Source organism: Colletotrichum acutatum (assembly GCF_030867785.1).
Source record: "Colletotrichum acutatum strain CBS 112980 chromosome Unknown BDZ83scaffold_67, whole genome shotgun sequence".
Classification (NCBI taxonomy): domain Eukaryota; kingdom Fungi; phylum Ascomycota; class Sordariomycetes; order Glomerellales; family Glomerellaceae; genus Colletotrichum; species Colletotrichum acutatum.
The window spans coordinates 26,334-43,933 of record NW_026849061.1 but is presented as its reverse complement, the minus strand read 5'-3'; the positions used below and the strand labels follow the sequence as shown (position 1 = coordinate 43,933).

General features: G+C 54.5%; 3 protein-coding genes across 3 annotated transcripts; 1 reads left to right on the top strand and 2 right to left on the bottom strand.

Moving 5' to 3' along the window:
* Nucleotides 1–289: 289 nt before the first annotated feature.
* Nucleotides 290–2,170, top strand: BDZ83DRAFT_793693 (melibiase; the record flags this gene model as incomplete). The annotated part of the gene is made up of 4 exons (XM_060515786.1): nt 290–388; nt 441–717; nt 782–993; nt 1,050–2,170. 4 exons carry the CDS (start codon nt 290–292, stop codon nt 1,980–1,982), a joined length of 1,521 nt encoding a protein of 506 aa, XP_060363311.1. The 3' UTR covers nt 1,983–2,170.
* Nucleotides 2,171–8,058: 5,888 nt separating this feature from the next.
* Nucleotides 8,059–9,353, bottom strand: BDZ83DRAFT_391973 (uncharacterized protein). Its single transcript, XM_060502796.1, has one exon. The coding sequence runs from the start codon at nt 9,146–9,148 to the stop codon at nt 8,384–8,386; it is 765 nt and encodes a 254-aa protein (XP_060363310.1). The 5' UTR covers nt 9,149–9,353; the 3' UTR covers nt 8,059–8,383.
* A 6,496-nt stretch (nt 9,354–15,849) lies between these two features.
* On the bottom strand, nt 15,850–16,397 carry BDZ83DRAFT_626583 (uncharacterized protein). Its single transcript, XM_060508573.1, has one exon. The coding sequence runs from the start codon at nt 16,149–16,151 to the stop codon at nt 15,939–15,941; it is 213 nt and encodes a 70-aa protein (XP_060363309.1). The 5' UTR covers nt 16,152–16,397; the 3' UTR covers nt 15,850–15,938.
* Between the last annotated feature and the right edge of the window lie 1,203 nt (nt 16,398–17,600).

Sequence of the window (17,600 nt, the reverse complement as noted above, 5' to 3'; positions counted from 1 at the left end):
CGCCCCCTGTCCGCCTTGACTTGACCTCACCGTCTGATGTCGACCCCTCTGAGCCCCTCACTTTCGTAGGGGGGACGGGCATCATGTAAGTCGGAGAGCGAGCAACGCATGAGAACGAATGTGCGATAGCCACGATGGCGGGGTCGGATGGATCTACGATGCCACTTTTTCTTGATGCTCTCATCTGTATAAGAACGTGCCCCCATCGAGTTTACGTCGCCTCTTGGCAAAGTCTTGAGAGTGATGTAGATATTGTTTACAGTTCTGCCGTTCAAGCTTTGAATACAATATGTCATATAAATCGCTTAGTCTTGCGGCCGCGATTGCAACCGCTGGACGGGTTGCCGCTCTCAGCAACGGACTGGCCGATACACCTCCCATGGGCTGGGTAAGTCACAGTCACTTACTTCACCGCCTCGGACCATGCTCACGATCATCAGAACAACTGGAATGCCTTTGCATGCGACGTCTCCGAAGACCTCCTCCTGGGCACATCTGAGCGTGTCGTCAGCCTGGGTCTCCGTGACCTGGGCTACAACCACGTAGTCTTGGATGACTGCTGGCAAGACGAGAATGGTCGCGATGCCAAAGGAAAGCTTCAGCCAAATCTCGCAAAGTTTCCTAACGGACTAAAATACGTCTCGGATCATCTTCACAGCCAAGGACTCAAATACGGCATGTACTCCAGTGCTGGTGAGATGACTTGTGCCAGATTTGGTGAGTATCTCTTCTTCACATCTACGGGGATGATGCTTTGATAAACAATACTGACGCAAGGCAGCTGGCTCTCTCGATCATGAACACGACGATGCTCAGAGCTTCGCATCATGGGGCGTCGACTTTCTCAAATACGACAACTGCTACCACATGGGCCGCATGGGAACGCCGCAAATCTCCTTCAACCGCTTCAAAGTCATGGCCGACGCTCTCAACGCTACGGGCCGACCCATCGCCCTGAGCCTCTGCAACTGGGGCGAGGACTATGTTCACACGGTTTGCTACCACCTCATCTCCACGATTTCTATATCCTTCAACTAACACTCCTGCAGTGGGGAATGTCCATCTCCAACGCATGGCGCATGTCAGGCGACATCTACGACGCCTTCACCCGCCCCGACGACCTCTGCAGTTGCAACCAGGCCGCGGACCCCTTCTGCATCGCCCCAGGCACCCACTGCTCCGTCCTCTTCATCATTAACCGCGTCGCCACCTTTGCCGACCGCGGCATCCCCGGCGGCTGGAACGACCTCGACATGCTCGAGGTCGGCCAGGGCGGCATGACGGACGAGGAGTACAAGGCGCACTTTGCCCTCTGGGCCGCCCTCAAGTCGCCGTTGATGCTCGGGAACGATTTGCGAGATATGCCCGCCGAGGCGCTGAGTATCGTCAACAACCCGGCCATCATCGCCATCAGCCAGGACCCCCACGGTCGCAGCGCGTTGAGGGTGAGGAGGGATATCGGAGGGGATCTGGTCCCGGATGAGTTTGGTGTTGCCGAAGCGCAGGTCTGGAGTGGGCGGTTGGAGAACGGGGACCAGGTCGTCATCTTGCTGAACGCCGCCGGCGCGGAGATTGAGATGCAGTCCTCGCTTGCGGAGATATTCGTGGCAGATGGGCCTGGTGGCTCAGCGCCGCAGGTCAAGTCGAAATGGGCAGTCCACGATCTTTGGGCCGATAGGATGCCCACGGAGACGGCGGAGTCGTTGTTCGCAGCTGAGAGCCACGCTGCGCGGGTCAAGATTCTACAGGATGCCAACTGGTATAATGCTACCGAGACTCCGTACGCCCTTGGTCTGGAGAAGGAGGACCCGAGGTTGTTTGGCCAAAAGATTGGCGAAGTCGAGGCCAGAGGTGTATTGAAGGCCTCGGTGCCCAGCCATGTGGCCAAGGTATTCCGTCTGAGAAGAATCGCCCAATCTGGAGACGGCTTCAAGGCCAAGAGCCATGACCGTACGCAAAGAGTCGTGAAGGACGAACTATAAAGTGGCTTGGAGCCTTCAACGTGGAAACTGAGCAAAAGTTGCACACTTGTAAACGTCGGCGGCTAACATTCTGTCGTGATCCTTTATATAGACTATGAACATAATTTGAGATAGATATGGATACTCCGAAGGATAACGAGATGCTCTACAGATGAAAAGGACCTCACAGTAGAATCATAGAAACAGAAATTATATGCTGTTCATGGCAATTGCCATTCAATGTCACCCTTGGTCTTCAAAACTCCTGGACAGGCGACGTCTTCGGCTTCAAAAGCTGGCCTGTCTTCGAGTAATGGTTAAGGTCGTTTAAAGCGTACGTGTACTACTTGGGAATCATTCCATGGTCATGAGAAACCTGCAAATAAGGGCTATGCGATGAAAAAGTTCCTTGATAAAGTGATCAAGTAAAGTTCTGATCTACTACTACACGATGCAAGATAACGCCAGAGCCCTCTGTATATCCTCGGCCACTTCAACCCCAAGCCTGACTATTTCAGAAGACAAGGACCTTGAGAATCAACGAATACCAAGCAAGAGAAACGTCCACAGAGACTGCCTTGATTCAATTCCCGCCATAGACGCAGTCATATTGGGCTCGGACCGGCACATACAGACTCACCCAAGCCCTCAGGCGTCGCCGCTACGAGACAACATCTACGACATACCTACTCCAGGAGCCCAAAGCTAAAGCCCAACAAACGGCACTATTTTCAAGACAAGCTACCCAGCAGAGACCATAGAGCGCCGCGTAGATAGCAAAATAACTTCCATTACGTCCGGGGGCCTTCTTGACCCCCTTCCACCTGACTCTGGGCAACGCTTTCCAAACTCACCTGTAACCCCGCGGCCCGATTCACCGTGGTCAGCAACATCATCATCACGAAAGTCAAGGAAAGAACAGGCGAAGTACGCTCCGATATGGTCCGGGGTGCGATGGACATGGTACTCTACGGAGACTCCAAGGAAGCTATTCCCTCTCTCTCGCGCATCTTCCCTGGACCCAATTTGACGGAATAGCCTACATGTATTGTGGGACAAACGTGATCCGAGCCCCTGATCCGCCGAGCACCCGGACTCGCCTATTCAAGCATGTCGCGTCTCGATCCCGAAGCGCTCCCAGGCAAAGTCGTCACATCGTCCCTCCAGGGGCCTCCAGGGAAGGAGGAGAGAGCTCCGTTGTCCGAGGATGAAAGGTCGACCGAGGTGAGCGGCAAACCCCCTCAGGTTTGTCGATGGTTATCCCTCAACCACTAGCCCAGTCAGCCCTGGGGTTTTCGATCGATTGGAAACTGCGGAGGTGATGGAGCCGGATCGGCGTCCTGAGATAGGAACATCATAGTCATGAAACGTTCCATGGAAAGATTTCAGAGTAGAGTGCCGTCACTGGAGACCAGAAAATTATGGGCTGTTCCTAGATTCCCTGGATAGGATACTTCCATAGGCATCCTATCATGGAAGTATCCTATCCAGAAGCCATGACGCGGTTGAGGGGTACATGTCGTCGAGCCACGATACGGACGAGATGCAGTCGATGTCCCTGATCAAGTGTCACCCACAAAAGTGCCTGGCCGTTCAGTCGACAGCTGAAGTAACGAGTCAGCCCCTCTTTCCAAGAAAAGCCACAACCCTGAGGAGAATTTGTCACCAGGTCTTGCAGATGTGAGGAGCGTCTAATCTGCTGAGAAGCCAAGTAAACTAAAGAGGCTGCAAGATGTGGTCCGAGGCGTTGCAGTAACAAAAGGTAAATGTTCTCTTCACACCCCACGCCCCCTGGACTTCCCACTGAGCTTCGCAGATCCCACGCCTCGAGTTGTTCTATGATCAACTCCCTGCTCTGTGGGAGGACACAGTTCTCGGGTACATCCGTACATGAGGAGGAGAGAGGGAGGAACAAGGAGCGAGAGAAAAGAAACCAGGAGTGGGATCGCCGCGAGGGCACAGCAGAACGCCTCACTCCCTCGGGGCTTAGGTGGCCATAAGAGGTTGGGCCAATAGAGGACCTTTACGAGCGAGACTGACTCTGATCGAGACCTGCAGGGTGTTGGTGACATGCCTGGCCGAGAAATTGGTGGCAGAGCCCAGAGGGCTGCTGTGAGAGCCACGGTGACCCATGCTATACTTTTGGGCCACCGAAGAGCCGATTGCGCTACAGAGGACAGTGATACCTCGTATGAGACAGCAGGCAGGGAAAGGCGCGATGGTGAGGAGCGAAGGTCGTGCGGTTTGGGATTAAGTGGCATGCCTTGCAGCAATGTCGTCAGACTCGTATCTCCCCTGGAGAACATCATCCAAGCCGTCGTGCTGGGACCGGACCGTTGTACATTGTCTCTATCCAGGTCATGCAGCCAAAAGAAAGCCAGCAAAAGCATGCAATACAGTACAAGATAACTAGGTTACCCGGATTCCGTCTGTTCGAAAGATGCGTCAAATTAGGAAGCGCCATCGCGTACTCCGTAGATCCCGTTGTTCGTTTGGTGTCATCCAGCCCCCAACCAGCGGGGAGGGAGGCGTGGGAGGGCTACCGAGCGCGGTTTGCGCCTCAGCTAGGCATGTCACCTTGGGTCCAAAGAAGAGGAGACGTGTGTGTTGAGTTGGTGTCCAGCTTTGTTTTTCCCGCCCTCGGATGTCGCGCTGAGCAGCTGGGGCGGCAGACTGGCTCAAGCGGACCTGTACCATGAATCTTTGGGTAATCGTTCCTTGTCTCGACTCTCCTGTCTGTATTGAGGAGCAGCAACCATCTGTTCCGTAATCGGAAGTGAGGCATCAGCCAGACACGGCCGCAAGGTCAGGCCGGCAGTCGATGAAGGTGGAGCATGCGTGAAGCGCGGCAAGCAAGGACCGCATGTTCAAGCTCTTTGCATTATCTGATGGATATACTTGCTCGAGATGATGCAGCTTCCCACCGCTCTCTGCCATAAAATTGTGTCGGTGTACGGGAACATGCAGATGCCATCAGGGACGGCTTAGGTGGAACTCATCTCCTACGCGTCGTTCCTATTCCTTGATGATGCTCTACTGGCAGGCTCGCCATCTTGGCTCGCCCACTCCCCAGAGTAACGGTGAATTGGGAGATTTTCTCCCCCCCTGCACCCTAGCTTTTACAGTTCTGGGCCGATCGGATGGAGTCGTCCCCAAGGGCCAAGGCAAGGTAATGCTTGTCGTCGATCTCTACTGTGTCGTCGTCGCTGGTCACCCGTTCCCGAGGGACTATTGACTAGGTTGGTCGTTCATCCAGGTAGTCTCGAGCGACAAACATCCCAAAGCAATCTGCCCCTTCCTCGCCGCGTGAGTGCAAGCTCGACTAGGCCTGCAATTCGAAGCACTCTGGATTATTTGAGGTCGACCCATTCTGGGCACGACGGAAACGCGAAACGTAGCCCTGGAGTGGCTAGTCCTGGCGATCATTACTCCTCCCACGTGGTCACAAATCAAACAAAAACCGGTGAGGCTAATGAGCTATCAACGCGGGACCAATAGCACAGGCACGCCGTGCGTGATGGTAACAGGTGCGCCGTAGAGGAAGAACCCAGTCGAGATTGTGAGCGGCAATTCGACGGGTTAGCCAAGCCAAGCCATTGGGTATCGTGAACCCCCATATTCACATGAGAGTGAGACTGAAGAGTCGAAGGGGAAGAGGCGACTGGGATCCTGAAAGATCTGGAAGCACGGCAGGCCGGTGCCATGTCGCTCAAGATATCGCAATCAACTGTGTCCGTACCTTGGCCCACTGCGTTCACAGTCCAACGCAATGAGCCAAGCCGTGTTGGCGCTGCGGCCGCCCGTGGCACCCTTGGCCGCGTAAACAACAGGCTTGTTGATGTCCCGCCGCTAGAGGCACGAGTTACCGAACAGGGAGGCCTAGAGTTTGACAATGACATATTCGTAGATGAGCCAGCTATTCGATTAGCCTGTAAGCATCGTCTTGGGCCACATAAATGGCGACAGAATAGGCCGATGGGCTCGCAAAACAATCCGAATGCTGGTCATCCCCACGCAAAATTAGCTCCTCACGACACGTCTAGTCCAGTAACGCCGAACGCCACGAAACGCCTTCGTTTCTTATTCCAACATCTCTCCACTTTCTCATATTATTTTAGAAAGTTCTTCTTGGCCGACTGACATGACACGAACGGGGAGTCGGGGGCGACTCCAGCATTGCCAGCATGGTCATCCCGAATAAAAGAAAATTTGGTCGTGTCACCAGACCAGGTCTAAACGAGAGTGAGAACGGTACTCCGTACAGAGTAGGTACGGGAACGCAACGCAGCACATCGTTGCAAGCATCTACACAGGAGACGTCCCTCTTGTGTTAATTTCTTTTTGCTGATTGGTTGCACACGCCTTGCTGCAGGATCGTGGGAAAAAAACCGAGATGAGGTATGCTGGCGGCAACCCGCAGAGCTTCCAGATACTTGAACGGTGCGACCAGTGTCATTTGTGTGCGATACTGCTGTGCTACGATCCTGGCGCTCGCTCCGGGTCGTCTGGAATCACGGGTGCTACTACGAGCTCTAGGATTGCGTCGAGGAGATGATGCTGCCATTACCGATCAGAGCCAGAATACAAGGACGGCCTCGTCGGATACGATAGGCGACAAGTCAAATGCGCAGTCCAAATGCTGCTGGGACCTCGTCGCGCGTCGTGATAGGAAATGCTGTATCAGAGTTCCTGTGAGATGGCGCTGCCCAGAAAAAGCAGTGCTAATATGCCGCGGCGTCAATTGAGTCGAGGACTTGGAAATACATGGGATGATTTGCCCAACGATTGCGCACGCAATCCGGCATGCGCAATCTAGCTGGCGAAGCGTCTGAATCTTGCAGTCTCAGAGAGCGCAAAGTTGATGTTGATCTTTTGAGGTGTGCACCCGGCATGTGCCTCGTTCGACGGCAAGCAGCACGAAGTTCAAGCCGGCCTCCCCCTTAGATCCAGCAGTCAGGGGCGGGTAGTTGAGACAAATGTTTTGAGCCTGGTGTCTTCGATCCACGAACCAGTATCCGAAGGACTGGTTTGTGGACAATAGGTGTGTTGGCTGAAGTCGCATGATAAGGTCGCACAGGTAGTCCGGGGCATACGTCGTATAACGTCTTTTGCCGAGTGCGCATGAGTCGTAATGGAAAGCTGCCACACTGTGGCGTAAAAGAAACGGCCCATCGAGTAAAAATTGTATACTGGTTTTTGAAGGTCCGATCTCTTTCTACTGTCGGGTAAGTCGAGCCCAGATACTGACTATGACAGTCGTCTCTTGAATGACAAGTCGAAGGATCGAAGACTAATGCCCACTTTCTCACCTCGGGTTGCTCAACCTCTACATGCCATCATGTGACGAATAGCCATTGCATGAGTTGACAGTTTTCGTGAGGCTGCCAAGACCGTTGGCAAGAGCGCGAGGGAACCCAAAGATGTGGTTATGCCGAAGTGTGTGGCTGCTGTGCTGGTAACAAGGCCATACTTGGAGTAGATTAGCGAGAGTGAAGACACGGCAGCAGCTATTCCCCGTATGCAAGCCCAGGGCTGTGCCAACATACCGAGCTGAACGTGACCATGGCTGAGCAAGGAAGGTTTTCTCTTGAGCCCCAGGGAGTTGCCCAAACGATATGTCTGTGGCACAAGGCCGCATGCTCGGCATACCAACCATAGCTCTCTCCCAGTTCGGAACACAGGCCAATCATGTGTCTCGAGCACGATCAGTCACATTGCCGCCTCCCGCACCGAAGAATGATGTTGCACAGCAGTTGATGGTGGCAGGCGTTAAAGAAAGCGGTCGTATCAGACGATGGTGCTGCGAGAGTGAGCGCAAGATCTGCTTCAAGGCTAATATGGAGGTGCATGATCTTGTTAGGTGAGACCTCTCTCTCCCTCTCTCCCCCCCCCTCTAGATCATCGCCTTCACTCCGCCGAAAAGCTTTTGCGGCTGAATACGTCGTTCCAGATCTCAGTTAATAAGCTGGGCTTAGTTGAGCACACCGGAATGTAGCCTAATATCGATATGCATGCAGCGGTACGGCACTTTGCAATGCGAATGAAGGAGTACAGAGTTTCTGCGAAAACGAATTAGGTAACTCAATACCTGGCCCCGTCTCAACAAACACAGCGTCCGGCACTGCAACGCGCTCCCGCACGTTGGCATACGGTCGGGTAGGCGGTCGACAGCAACGGGGTCGCAATCGCTTCTTTTAAACCTGTTCGGCATCGTTTCTGGTGAACACTATCTTGAATAACGCGACCCGAGACATGGTAAAAGCATGCCCTAGGAATGCGCCTTGGGGAGCATGTTTGAGGGGCTTAGCTGTTAGGCCCTGGGGAGCGCTAATTCGTGTTTAGGCTCTCAAGCAACGGCTATGTCGCGAATGCCTTAGCTAATTAACTCGAGTGCTCCTGCAGCGTTGCCCCGGTTGCTGTGACTATGGAGTACGGACCATATCATGCGTACCATGCTGCCTGTCATGGAAGCATATGAGAGAGAATGCTGCCTTGAACTGATACGGTCGAAAATAGAAAGGAGTGTTCATCATGATGGCCTGGATCCATGGTCCTGGGCCTTCCGCTACGGCCACGAGGTGGGTCCGAGGCAAAATGTCTCGCATCACGCAAATCAGGATCTCGAGGTTCTTAGTTCTCGGAAGCGAATCTGCAACATGCGGGCCTCGAGGCAAAGCAATGAAGGCAAGGTACCGATTGTCTGCCCCCTTCCCACCCTGGCGGAATGACTTGCATATCAAAGACACGGCCGGGCGGACAGGACATTGGTGACAAGGACGAAGCAGGTGGATTGCGGATGGTAAGATAGTGCCAGGGCACAAGTGGGCAAAGTTGCACCAAAGATGAAGTGGTAAAACGGTAACAAGCGAGAGGCCGTCTGTGAGAGGGCAGGCAAGGCGGGCTTGCGTGTGTCGCGCGAGATTGGGTGGACTAAGGTAGAATGACCACGCTTTCCAGGGCCATGGTAAATGTCGTAGTGAGAGACGAGCCAAGCGAGCCAAAGTTGGAGCCAAGGTGTGATGCCATGATTGGACACCTGCCACACCCGCAACCGCACCCGTAACTACAACCGCATCCGCACCCGCACCCGCAAGCGTATCGGCATAAGGCGGATGTGTCATGATGAACGGACAGGAGACCGGAGCATGAGCGGCAAAGCCTGTGGTCTGCGTCTCGTCCGCTTCCATCCACTGTTGCCAATGATGGTGTCGAGCTTGCTAGGTATGGAAAGAGGATGGCGCTATCTAGAACAAGAAGAGGGGAGGCGCCCGAGGTCGATGGGTACGGCCGTAGGCGAATGGTATCTAGTGTATCTGCTCTAGGGATCAGGCGGCCGACTGTGTTGGTCGAGATACGTACAAGTAGTCCTTGGGGGAGGTCAGTAAGCATAAGCAGGCTCTACCTACCTTACCTTACTGTGTACTGCGTAGAATACCACATACCTACCGGTGGACGAAGAAGACGGCGTGTAAGGTAGCGTGGTCGCGTGGTGGGCATGGGTAGGTAGGGAGCACGCATGCGGCATCGAGTGGTAGATTGGAGTGAGAGAAGGCGAGTGAGGGAGGATTGGGAGGTGAAGATAGCGACGAGAACAGCGTGCTGGAGTCGAGATGATGACGATATCAACGGGCCTGGGAGGATCCGTCCATGGATGGCCCTGTACAAAATAGTACCCCAGGGATTAGCTGGGCGCTTCGAGGCGAGGTAGACTAGGTAATGAGGGGCATGTCGACCTCGTGGAGTACCCGTGGAGGACACGCTCTAGAGGAGTTAAGGCTCGTGGTATTTTGGCAAATTTGGGATGAATGCTTGTTTAGCAAGCAAAGTGCAAGTGCAGCCGAAGCGGAGGCGGATGAGCAGCAAGTCGGATGTGGAAGAGGGTCGAAACGGCGGGGTGCAGAGAAGGAAGGGCTCGTTGGCTCGTTGGCTCCCACACTAGCTAGGTACTCGGTACGCTCCCTGGCAGGCGAGGGAGACGTAGGTTGCGGCGCTGCAGCAGAGGGAGAGGAACGCGGAGGAGAGGAACGCAGAGGAGAGAAAGCTTGGTGGTTGAAGCTTGATGATTGAAGCTTGTTGGTTGCTTGACGAGGCCACTGGAGGGCAAGCCGCAAAAGGATGGTGAGAAGTGAGGAGGAAATGTCAGGGGGGACCCTACTCTCCGGGACCTGCAGGACGGGACTCGATGAAGGAATAAGAAAGTGTTGGCGGCAGAAGCGGGGGGAGAAATCATCAGATATTGGACTTGTGGCGGTGATGATGCGTTGGTGCTCGTGGTGGTCGTGGTGGTGGTGGTCATCAAACATGGTGGACGTTGACGGTTAAGGTGAGGGAGGAAGATGTCGTCGTTGTACGGTACCTTGGCTTCAAATTGTGTGTGGGAGTCTGGAGATGCACGAGAGACAAGGTCGGCAGATCAACCTGAGGCACATGGATGTAAAAATGCGAGATCTAGGTATCAGGGCAGGTACCTTAAGGTAGGTAGACATGGGATCTTCCTGCCCTTGAGAGAAGTATTTGCTTAGAGACTAGACACATGGCCCTTTCCTTCCATGGTGTGGAAATTTGGAGAGAGATTCGAGGAAGGAAGGGAGTGAGGCAGGGAGGAAAGATCAGGAAGCCGTCGTACCTTATAGCGTGCGGCGTGCCTGCCCTCACGATGTACATCGGTACGTCTTAGATCACTATTCACCCAGTAAGGTAGGTACCTTCCTTACCGGCCTTGGGCAGGTACGAGGAGGTAAAGGTACTGTTCCACTTTTTTTGTTCCTTACCTCCATAGCTTAAGGCAAGGCAAGGCAACTAGGCAAGGCAGAGAGCAGTCCGTTACCTAAGGTACCTTAGAGGCGATTCACTACCTTGTCGGCACAGGTAGCGCCGTCATGGCAGTCTAGGGCACAGGGTCGCTGAAACTCGCCTGATGTCTGCTGGAAATCCGCCGGGACCAGACTGACAGCGGCCCTTGCCTTGCGCTATCCGTGTCGGGGCTTTGGGGGCGGTGTTGGTGCCGGGACTTTGCCTACCTTAGGTAAACCAACGACCTGGCTCCATACTGGAAAGGTACGTAGACACCTTGACGAGAACCTTGAGGTGGATTGGACTTCCGTCATGGTCGCTTATCTACCTATAGTAAGGTACCTTAAGGTAGGTACGTGAGTCTGGAAGCTCACAAATGTACTTCGTACTTTAGCCTCTTATGTTTGATGGCCTAGTTCCTCTGAGATGGAAGGCGTGGAAGGCGTGGATGGCGTGAAAGGCAAGATCGGTGACAGGGTTCCTTCCTTACTCCTGGAAGGTGAGGCACGATACAGATACCTCTGGAGGCTGGAGGGAAGGCCCGGCCTCCGATGCGACTTGTGCAAGGCAGGTACCTCGAGTTTGTTCCTCAGGTTTCCGCAGGTCAGGCAGGGCAGGTCCATTCCTAGAAGAGGTTTGTGATGGAACTCTGTCCTCGTCCTCCTTCCCGCCCGCCGCCGCTCTCCTCCCGCGCGCACTAAGGCAGCGAGATGGACGACAGACACAGACACAGACACAGACGGCATGGATGATGGATCATCCCACAAGGTAGTAGGACCATTTCCTCCTCCTTCTCCTCAATCCTCTCACCACGTTACCACTCTGAGAGACTGAGACTCCAACGCTCCGCTGCCATCTACCTACCTCACCGTCTCCGCCATCACGGCCGTATGCGTCTCTAATTGTCATGCTTCTACGAATACCGAGTACCATCTGCCGCCGCCTTGTCTGCCACTAGGTAGCCACCTCGGGGCCCCCCCCTCCCCTTTAATGTCTGCCACAACCTCACAGGAACAGCACTTGCGAGCCAGAGATTGGGTGCTTACCGCTCACCACCGCCGAACCGCCGCACCGCCTGTCTGCGAGCGAGATCTGCAACAAGGGTTCTCCTTGTAATCCTCCTCTAGCCGTCGATCCAGTCTTCTCCAAACATCCGAGTCTTCCAAAGGGGGCAATGGAATGGTCCCACGAGGCTTGAACCTGGTCTATCTGACCAAACGTACGCTACCTTACTCCGTACCAACTACGCATACATACGTACGAATGATACCTCCCGATACCTAGCCTTGCAATTGCTAGTCCAGCTTCGCTCGCCCGTCGTGTCGTCCATCAAACATGGCCATGGCATGGCTCCAGGCCCCTGAAGCCTGAAGGAAAAGGAACCCTCCCCCTCGATGGTCCAGTCGCCTCCATCTTGGCAACTCGAGTTGGCCCTCTCAGACTATGACGGTCAGTCGCCGCCTTACCGTCACGAATTACCATCGTAGTCGTCACCCTAGTCATGGCGACCAACCCAGGGGCGCCTCAAGCCGAGCCTTGTGAGGGTGTCGCTGTAGGTAGCCACCTTCCTTGCCGCCTATCGTTTAATATCTCTTCAACTCAACTTGAAGAGAGTCACGGACTATGTCTTGTGCAGGAGCATCTCGCCAGATCAATTCCTGTAACACCCGCCGCCCGCCGCCAGATGCGTGTGCAGTGTTAGGTTGTGTACGGAGTACTTTGCCTCACGAATGCACACATCGCTCCCCGGGCCTCAGGACTGGGAAGTCCTCACTTTTGTGCTCCTAGCCGTCGGTGCCATTGGTATCGATGGGGGCCGTGACTGCACCCAACACAGTATGGGCAAATGACTGCCCGCTCCACTTCCGGAACGTTCGCTCTTGAGATGTCGTCTAGCCGACTGTCGGGCTGGGAACACAAACCCCATGGACCTAAGCAAGCCAAGCAAGCACCAACGACGACCGAAAGAGTTGCAACCACTGCCGGGCAACTTGGTGCCTCGAGCCTATCGACAGCGGCCGTGTACCATTTGCTCGCGTCGCCTGCGAATGCAGCCCGCTGCTCGCTCGTCGGTACTCGCCTTGAGCTCATACTTTGCTACACCAACGTTTTCGAAAAGACTGCGATTTGGATCTTTGCCATGTTGGACTGAGTCTAACAGGGACGCCGCGGCGGGAAGCCACCAACCTTTCCAAAACCACCCACGTTGAATATAAGACCGCAACCGTTCCCAGGCTATCGTCGACGTTGAGCCATCCTATTGCCTGTCCACTGTGAGCCAACCATCCGACACTAGTCACGTCCACTGGAATCTCTATTTGCTGGAGCCCACGCCGTCCTGATTCCATCACCAACTGGTATCGGTCGTTGTCGTCGTCGACAACTCCTACACCCCCCTGCTGGCTGTCATCGACCCATCGCATTTCACTTTGCGGCATCGCCCGCCTTTCCCATCTCACCCCAAGCTACTCCGTACCGCCCGTCAATTGGAATTAGGTGCAGTCGTCTCAGACACGAGTCTCACGCTTGTTGACTCTCCGACAACCACTAGGAACGAACCGACAGCGGTAAGTCCACCAAGCCAGCCCACTAGGCACCTCGCGAAGAAGGCCCATCCAACGGGGAGGGGAATTGGGTTGTGAACAGTAAGTCTGTGCCTGACATGACAGCGAGACACGGGCGCTACGGAAAGAAGTTGAGTTGACGTGCGGAGGCGGGCAGATAGCCAGACACAGATCCGTCTATTCCCGCACAAGACGGCCGCCAATTCACCAGGCCCACGCCGCCAGGCCACGCCAGGCTTTGCCAATTCCGTGCCGTGAGTCTTGAACTCTCTTTTCTGGACCCTTTCCACGTTCCCCCAGTTGAGCCAGGCATCTTTGCTTGCGCTGCTCTGCCCAAGCAATAAAATGGCCGGTCATGGCGCCCACCCGTCCCGCTCTCCGGCGTCAAGGCTTACACGGGAGACTGCCATGGCTTCTCGAGTCCTGGGAAATAAGCACAGTGCTGGCTCGTAGTCCGAGACGGGTCGCAACAAGACGGTTGTTGATTGGGGTTCGGTCCGCCCAAGTTTGAACCTCATCAGCGTCGACCGGGAGAGTGGCCTCGGCATTACAGCTCTCTAGATGATATCCGCGGCGATGGCTCTGGTCGAAACCCCCAACATTTCCATCCACACGCACGCACACACACACACACACTTGTGGAGGCATATCGACCAGGGCGTTCGTTCAGCTGTGCTGGGGGGCCCTGCTTGGGCAGAAATGACGGGGATTCGATCTCAATCAACTGCCCGGGTCTGCAAAGCCGCCTAGCTTTATTGGACCACCCGACAGGCGTCGCCGCCTGGCTTGCTTCCCGCCGTCGATCATCCCGTCTCTAGCCTCTAGTGCAGTATTGCTGCCTCCTGCTGGCTGCAAGGGGGTGTAGTGTGTGGTAGTGTATGCGTAGGGAACATGGAGGGGGAGCCCGAGTGTCAACACACCACTGAAGGCAGCGAAACCCCGGCTTGGCCCTGCGAACATGCTTGGCTGGGCTGCGATGGGTTGTGGTGGGAGTAGATCGAGAAGCCAAGGTTGAAGCAAGAGGTTGAGATGGCAGCAACACAGCGCCGCCTCTGCCTCTTTCGATGCCCTGTGCATCTGTGCATCGCCAACCATGTCTCGACATGTTTGGTGTCGTCAAGTCTCCAGCACACGCTCCCCTCATTTTCAATGACTTGACCCGACAGCCCTCTCTGTCACCGCTGAGGTTACAATCACGCTATTCTCCAGCGGGAGGATGAATCCACTGATCACCCCCGGGACCGAGTGCTTCACCTGCACTATTAGCAATCGGGCTGACCAATTAGTGGTGACAGGAAACATCGAGAAAGAAACGAGCAGGGCAGGGCAGCAAATGCCAGGGGCAGGGCAGGAAAGCTCCGAGATCAAGACCCGGGGAGGCACAGAAATCCCACAGCGTCTTCTCGACGCTCGCGTGCAGGCAACAGGCAAAGGCAGAGCTCGGCTCAGAGAAGAGGCAGCGTTGTGAGTGTACCTACCCTCACTTGAGCCCCCATCTTCACCACCACCGCTTGATTAAGGTAGTTCTTGGTTGTCTAATACAGACTACGGATACCGATAGAGAGTATCACGCGTTATTGATCGACCCTTCTGAGACCAAGGCGAAGGAAGAAATAAGCATATTCAGGGGGTGCAAAGCAGCTCTGTCCGGGTTTCTTCACGTTACCGGGTACCTCGCCGTTTATCGCGACTTCTTTTTTGACAGCACTCCCAGTCGGGACAATTTGCGCCCACTCCACAGCGGCATCAGAGATCGTCATTTGGCAGATGCGCCCCGGAAGCCCGAGCAGCCGAAGCGACACCGACGAGTGATTTGACCCCCAACGACCTTTTTTCGGTCGAGGCGAAGCAGTAGCCGTACCGTACCGTACCAATACTCCGTAGTGTATTTGCTGTACGGATACGGATACCTAGTGGTATTATTATACCTTGCTGGGCTCAAGATCTCCATAGATCTCCGTCGGCTTTCATCTCGGCCGCGGACGACACCGGCCCAACCCAACGCTCCCAGGCCCTGCTGTTGGCTGTTGTACGCTCGACTAGATTTCAGCCTCTAGAAAGCACGCTGATCGTACGCTATCTACGGATATACCTACCTAGAGGCGGGCAGGCCGTAGACCAGATATCCAAAGACGATCGTGAGAGACATCAGGTCCAAGGCGGACCGGTCCCTGGATCTCACTCTGAGTTTTGAATCAGATGTAAGTCTCATCTCTCTATAGCCAGGTTGCTGCATCCCTTCATGCGGATCTCCCGATCTCCTCCATATTTTTTTCTTCCCACACCTGATCTTCCACCGGCTCCCGTGCTTTTCCTGGTAGGTACTTATTCATGATGATGGTGCCATGTTAGCAAAATGTGCCCTCTTTCAGCTACGCTATCTGTGGCATGGGCTCACCAACCTTGCTCCATGCGCTTCTAAGTTCTCGCACACACATACTCTCTCTCTCTCTCTCTCTCTCTCTCTCACTGTATCCGTACTGTCATTCATATCCTCTCTTCGTCTGGCCCCCCCCCCCCTCACGTCCCCCCAAACCCCCCCCGATTTCAAAAGGCACGAGCACACAGGGTTTGTATTGGATGACGGGTTGGTTTAGCCTGGGGTATCCCTCGTGCACATTCAGACTTGTACATTGCCTGACAGGTCTTGTGCAAGGTCTTTGGTAGTTGAGGGGGTGCGGACGGACGCATGCAAGGGTTCAGCCGGTCGGTAGTATCCCAAGCCAGATCCAGTGACACTGGAGCGTGCCGCTTGTATCCCGATTGCACAGACTACCACCGCACCCCTCCATGCCGTTAGATGAGCCCCGGTCCATCCTAATCCTGGCCACATGCCACAGTCGGTCTACGGCCATTCCTCTCGTTCATCCCAACCCTCCCGCTCATTGGGTTTGCTGCAGCTGCTCACAGGAGCTATGGCCAATCACAGTACGCTAACCCGTGGTTCGCAGACTTCAAATCCCATCTACCAAGTGCCACATACCGTCCGTACAAGCTCCAGCTACGCTTGATCGACACACGCCTCGAGTCTCTCTCACACTCAGTCTCTCTCTGTCTTCTACGATACCCCCCCCCCCCCGGCAGTCTGTCTCTCACTCACGCCTTCACGCACTCACACACACACACACTCTCTCTCTCTTTCTTTCTCTCTCGCTTCTTCTCTTTTCAGTTCTTCTGTTGTCTGAACGCAAAAGTCAACCTGAAGCTTCTCCCGCCCTAATAAGCGTGCATCTTCCAATATCGCGAGCAACAACGACAACGACGGGTGATCGCCTCACTGCTTATATGTTTCCCACAAAGCTGCCTAATAACACAGAAAAACTTCACGACGGATAGAAATACTTGTGCCTGCAAGTCTTTTGGTTGTGCTGAACATCATCTGTACGTAAGGTACCTTACCTAACAATACCCCAGTACTGCCTCTCCTGCGCTGCCGCTCATCACGGTCGATCTTGACGAGTAAGTCCCCTCTATAATTCCTTTGTCCTCTCCTCAATCTCAGTCTTTCTCTCTTTTTCTGCCCTCTTTCCATCCATCTATGGATCCAGGCCCCTCGTCCTGGGCTTCCTGATGTTCCCTGTCATTTGTCATCCCCCTTCTTCTTCTTCTTCTTCTTCCTGCAACGGCCGTTTCCTTCTTTCCCTATTACGAACGGTCTCTCCCCTTCAGTCTCCCTGCATGAGAGACCTTTCTCTCTCCTTTGCTTCTCGCTTTTGACACCACAGCCCCGTGTCTTGCCTTTGGGCTAGTAACTGGTTAAGTTACCTACCTCGTTATCCATGGTGTCTGAGTAGCAAGAAAAAAAAGGACTTCACCAAACATGGGTGACAGCCTTATTCCCTTGCCACACCCCCAAATCCTCTATGAAGCAAGTCTCTCTCCCCCCAACTGCATGCCAACTCTTGCCAGCTGAATTGGTTCCTATACATCATCATCATCACTATCCACGAATACCTACAGCCACTCAAACACGCGCAACACCCCCTTCCTCAATGAACAACTGACTCCCGCTCCCCCACCCTTTTCTCTTCAGATGAATGAGACCTTGTTGCCCATAAGACAACTGGAACCTCGCATCCCCAACGGTGGTCCCTATCCCTGCCCAGCCTTGCCGGTCCTCTACAAGATTCCATAACCACGTTCAGGTTGCTTCCTGTACGGATACCCTTACCATACACACCCCCCTCCCCTCATCCCCACAAATGCCACCCGGTCTTGAGTCCCTCCTTGCCCGCTTCTTCCTCCGCCAAAAGCTACCCGCGGGCCAGATTATCTCCACTGG

Coding starts and splice junctions, on each gene's coding strand:
- BDZ83DRAFT_391973 (XM_060502796.1), bottom strand. CDS start 9,148: ATGGAAGCGGACGAGACGCAGACCACAGGCTTTGCCGCTCATGCTCCG.
- BDZ83DRAFT_626583 (XM_060508573.1), bottom strand. CDS start 16,151: ATGTGGCCAGGATTAGGATGGACCGGGGCTCATCTAACGGCATGGAGG.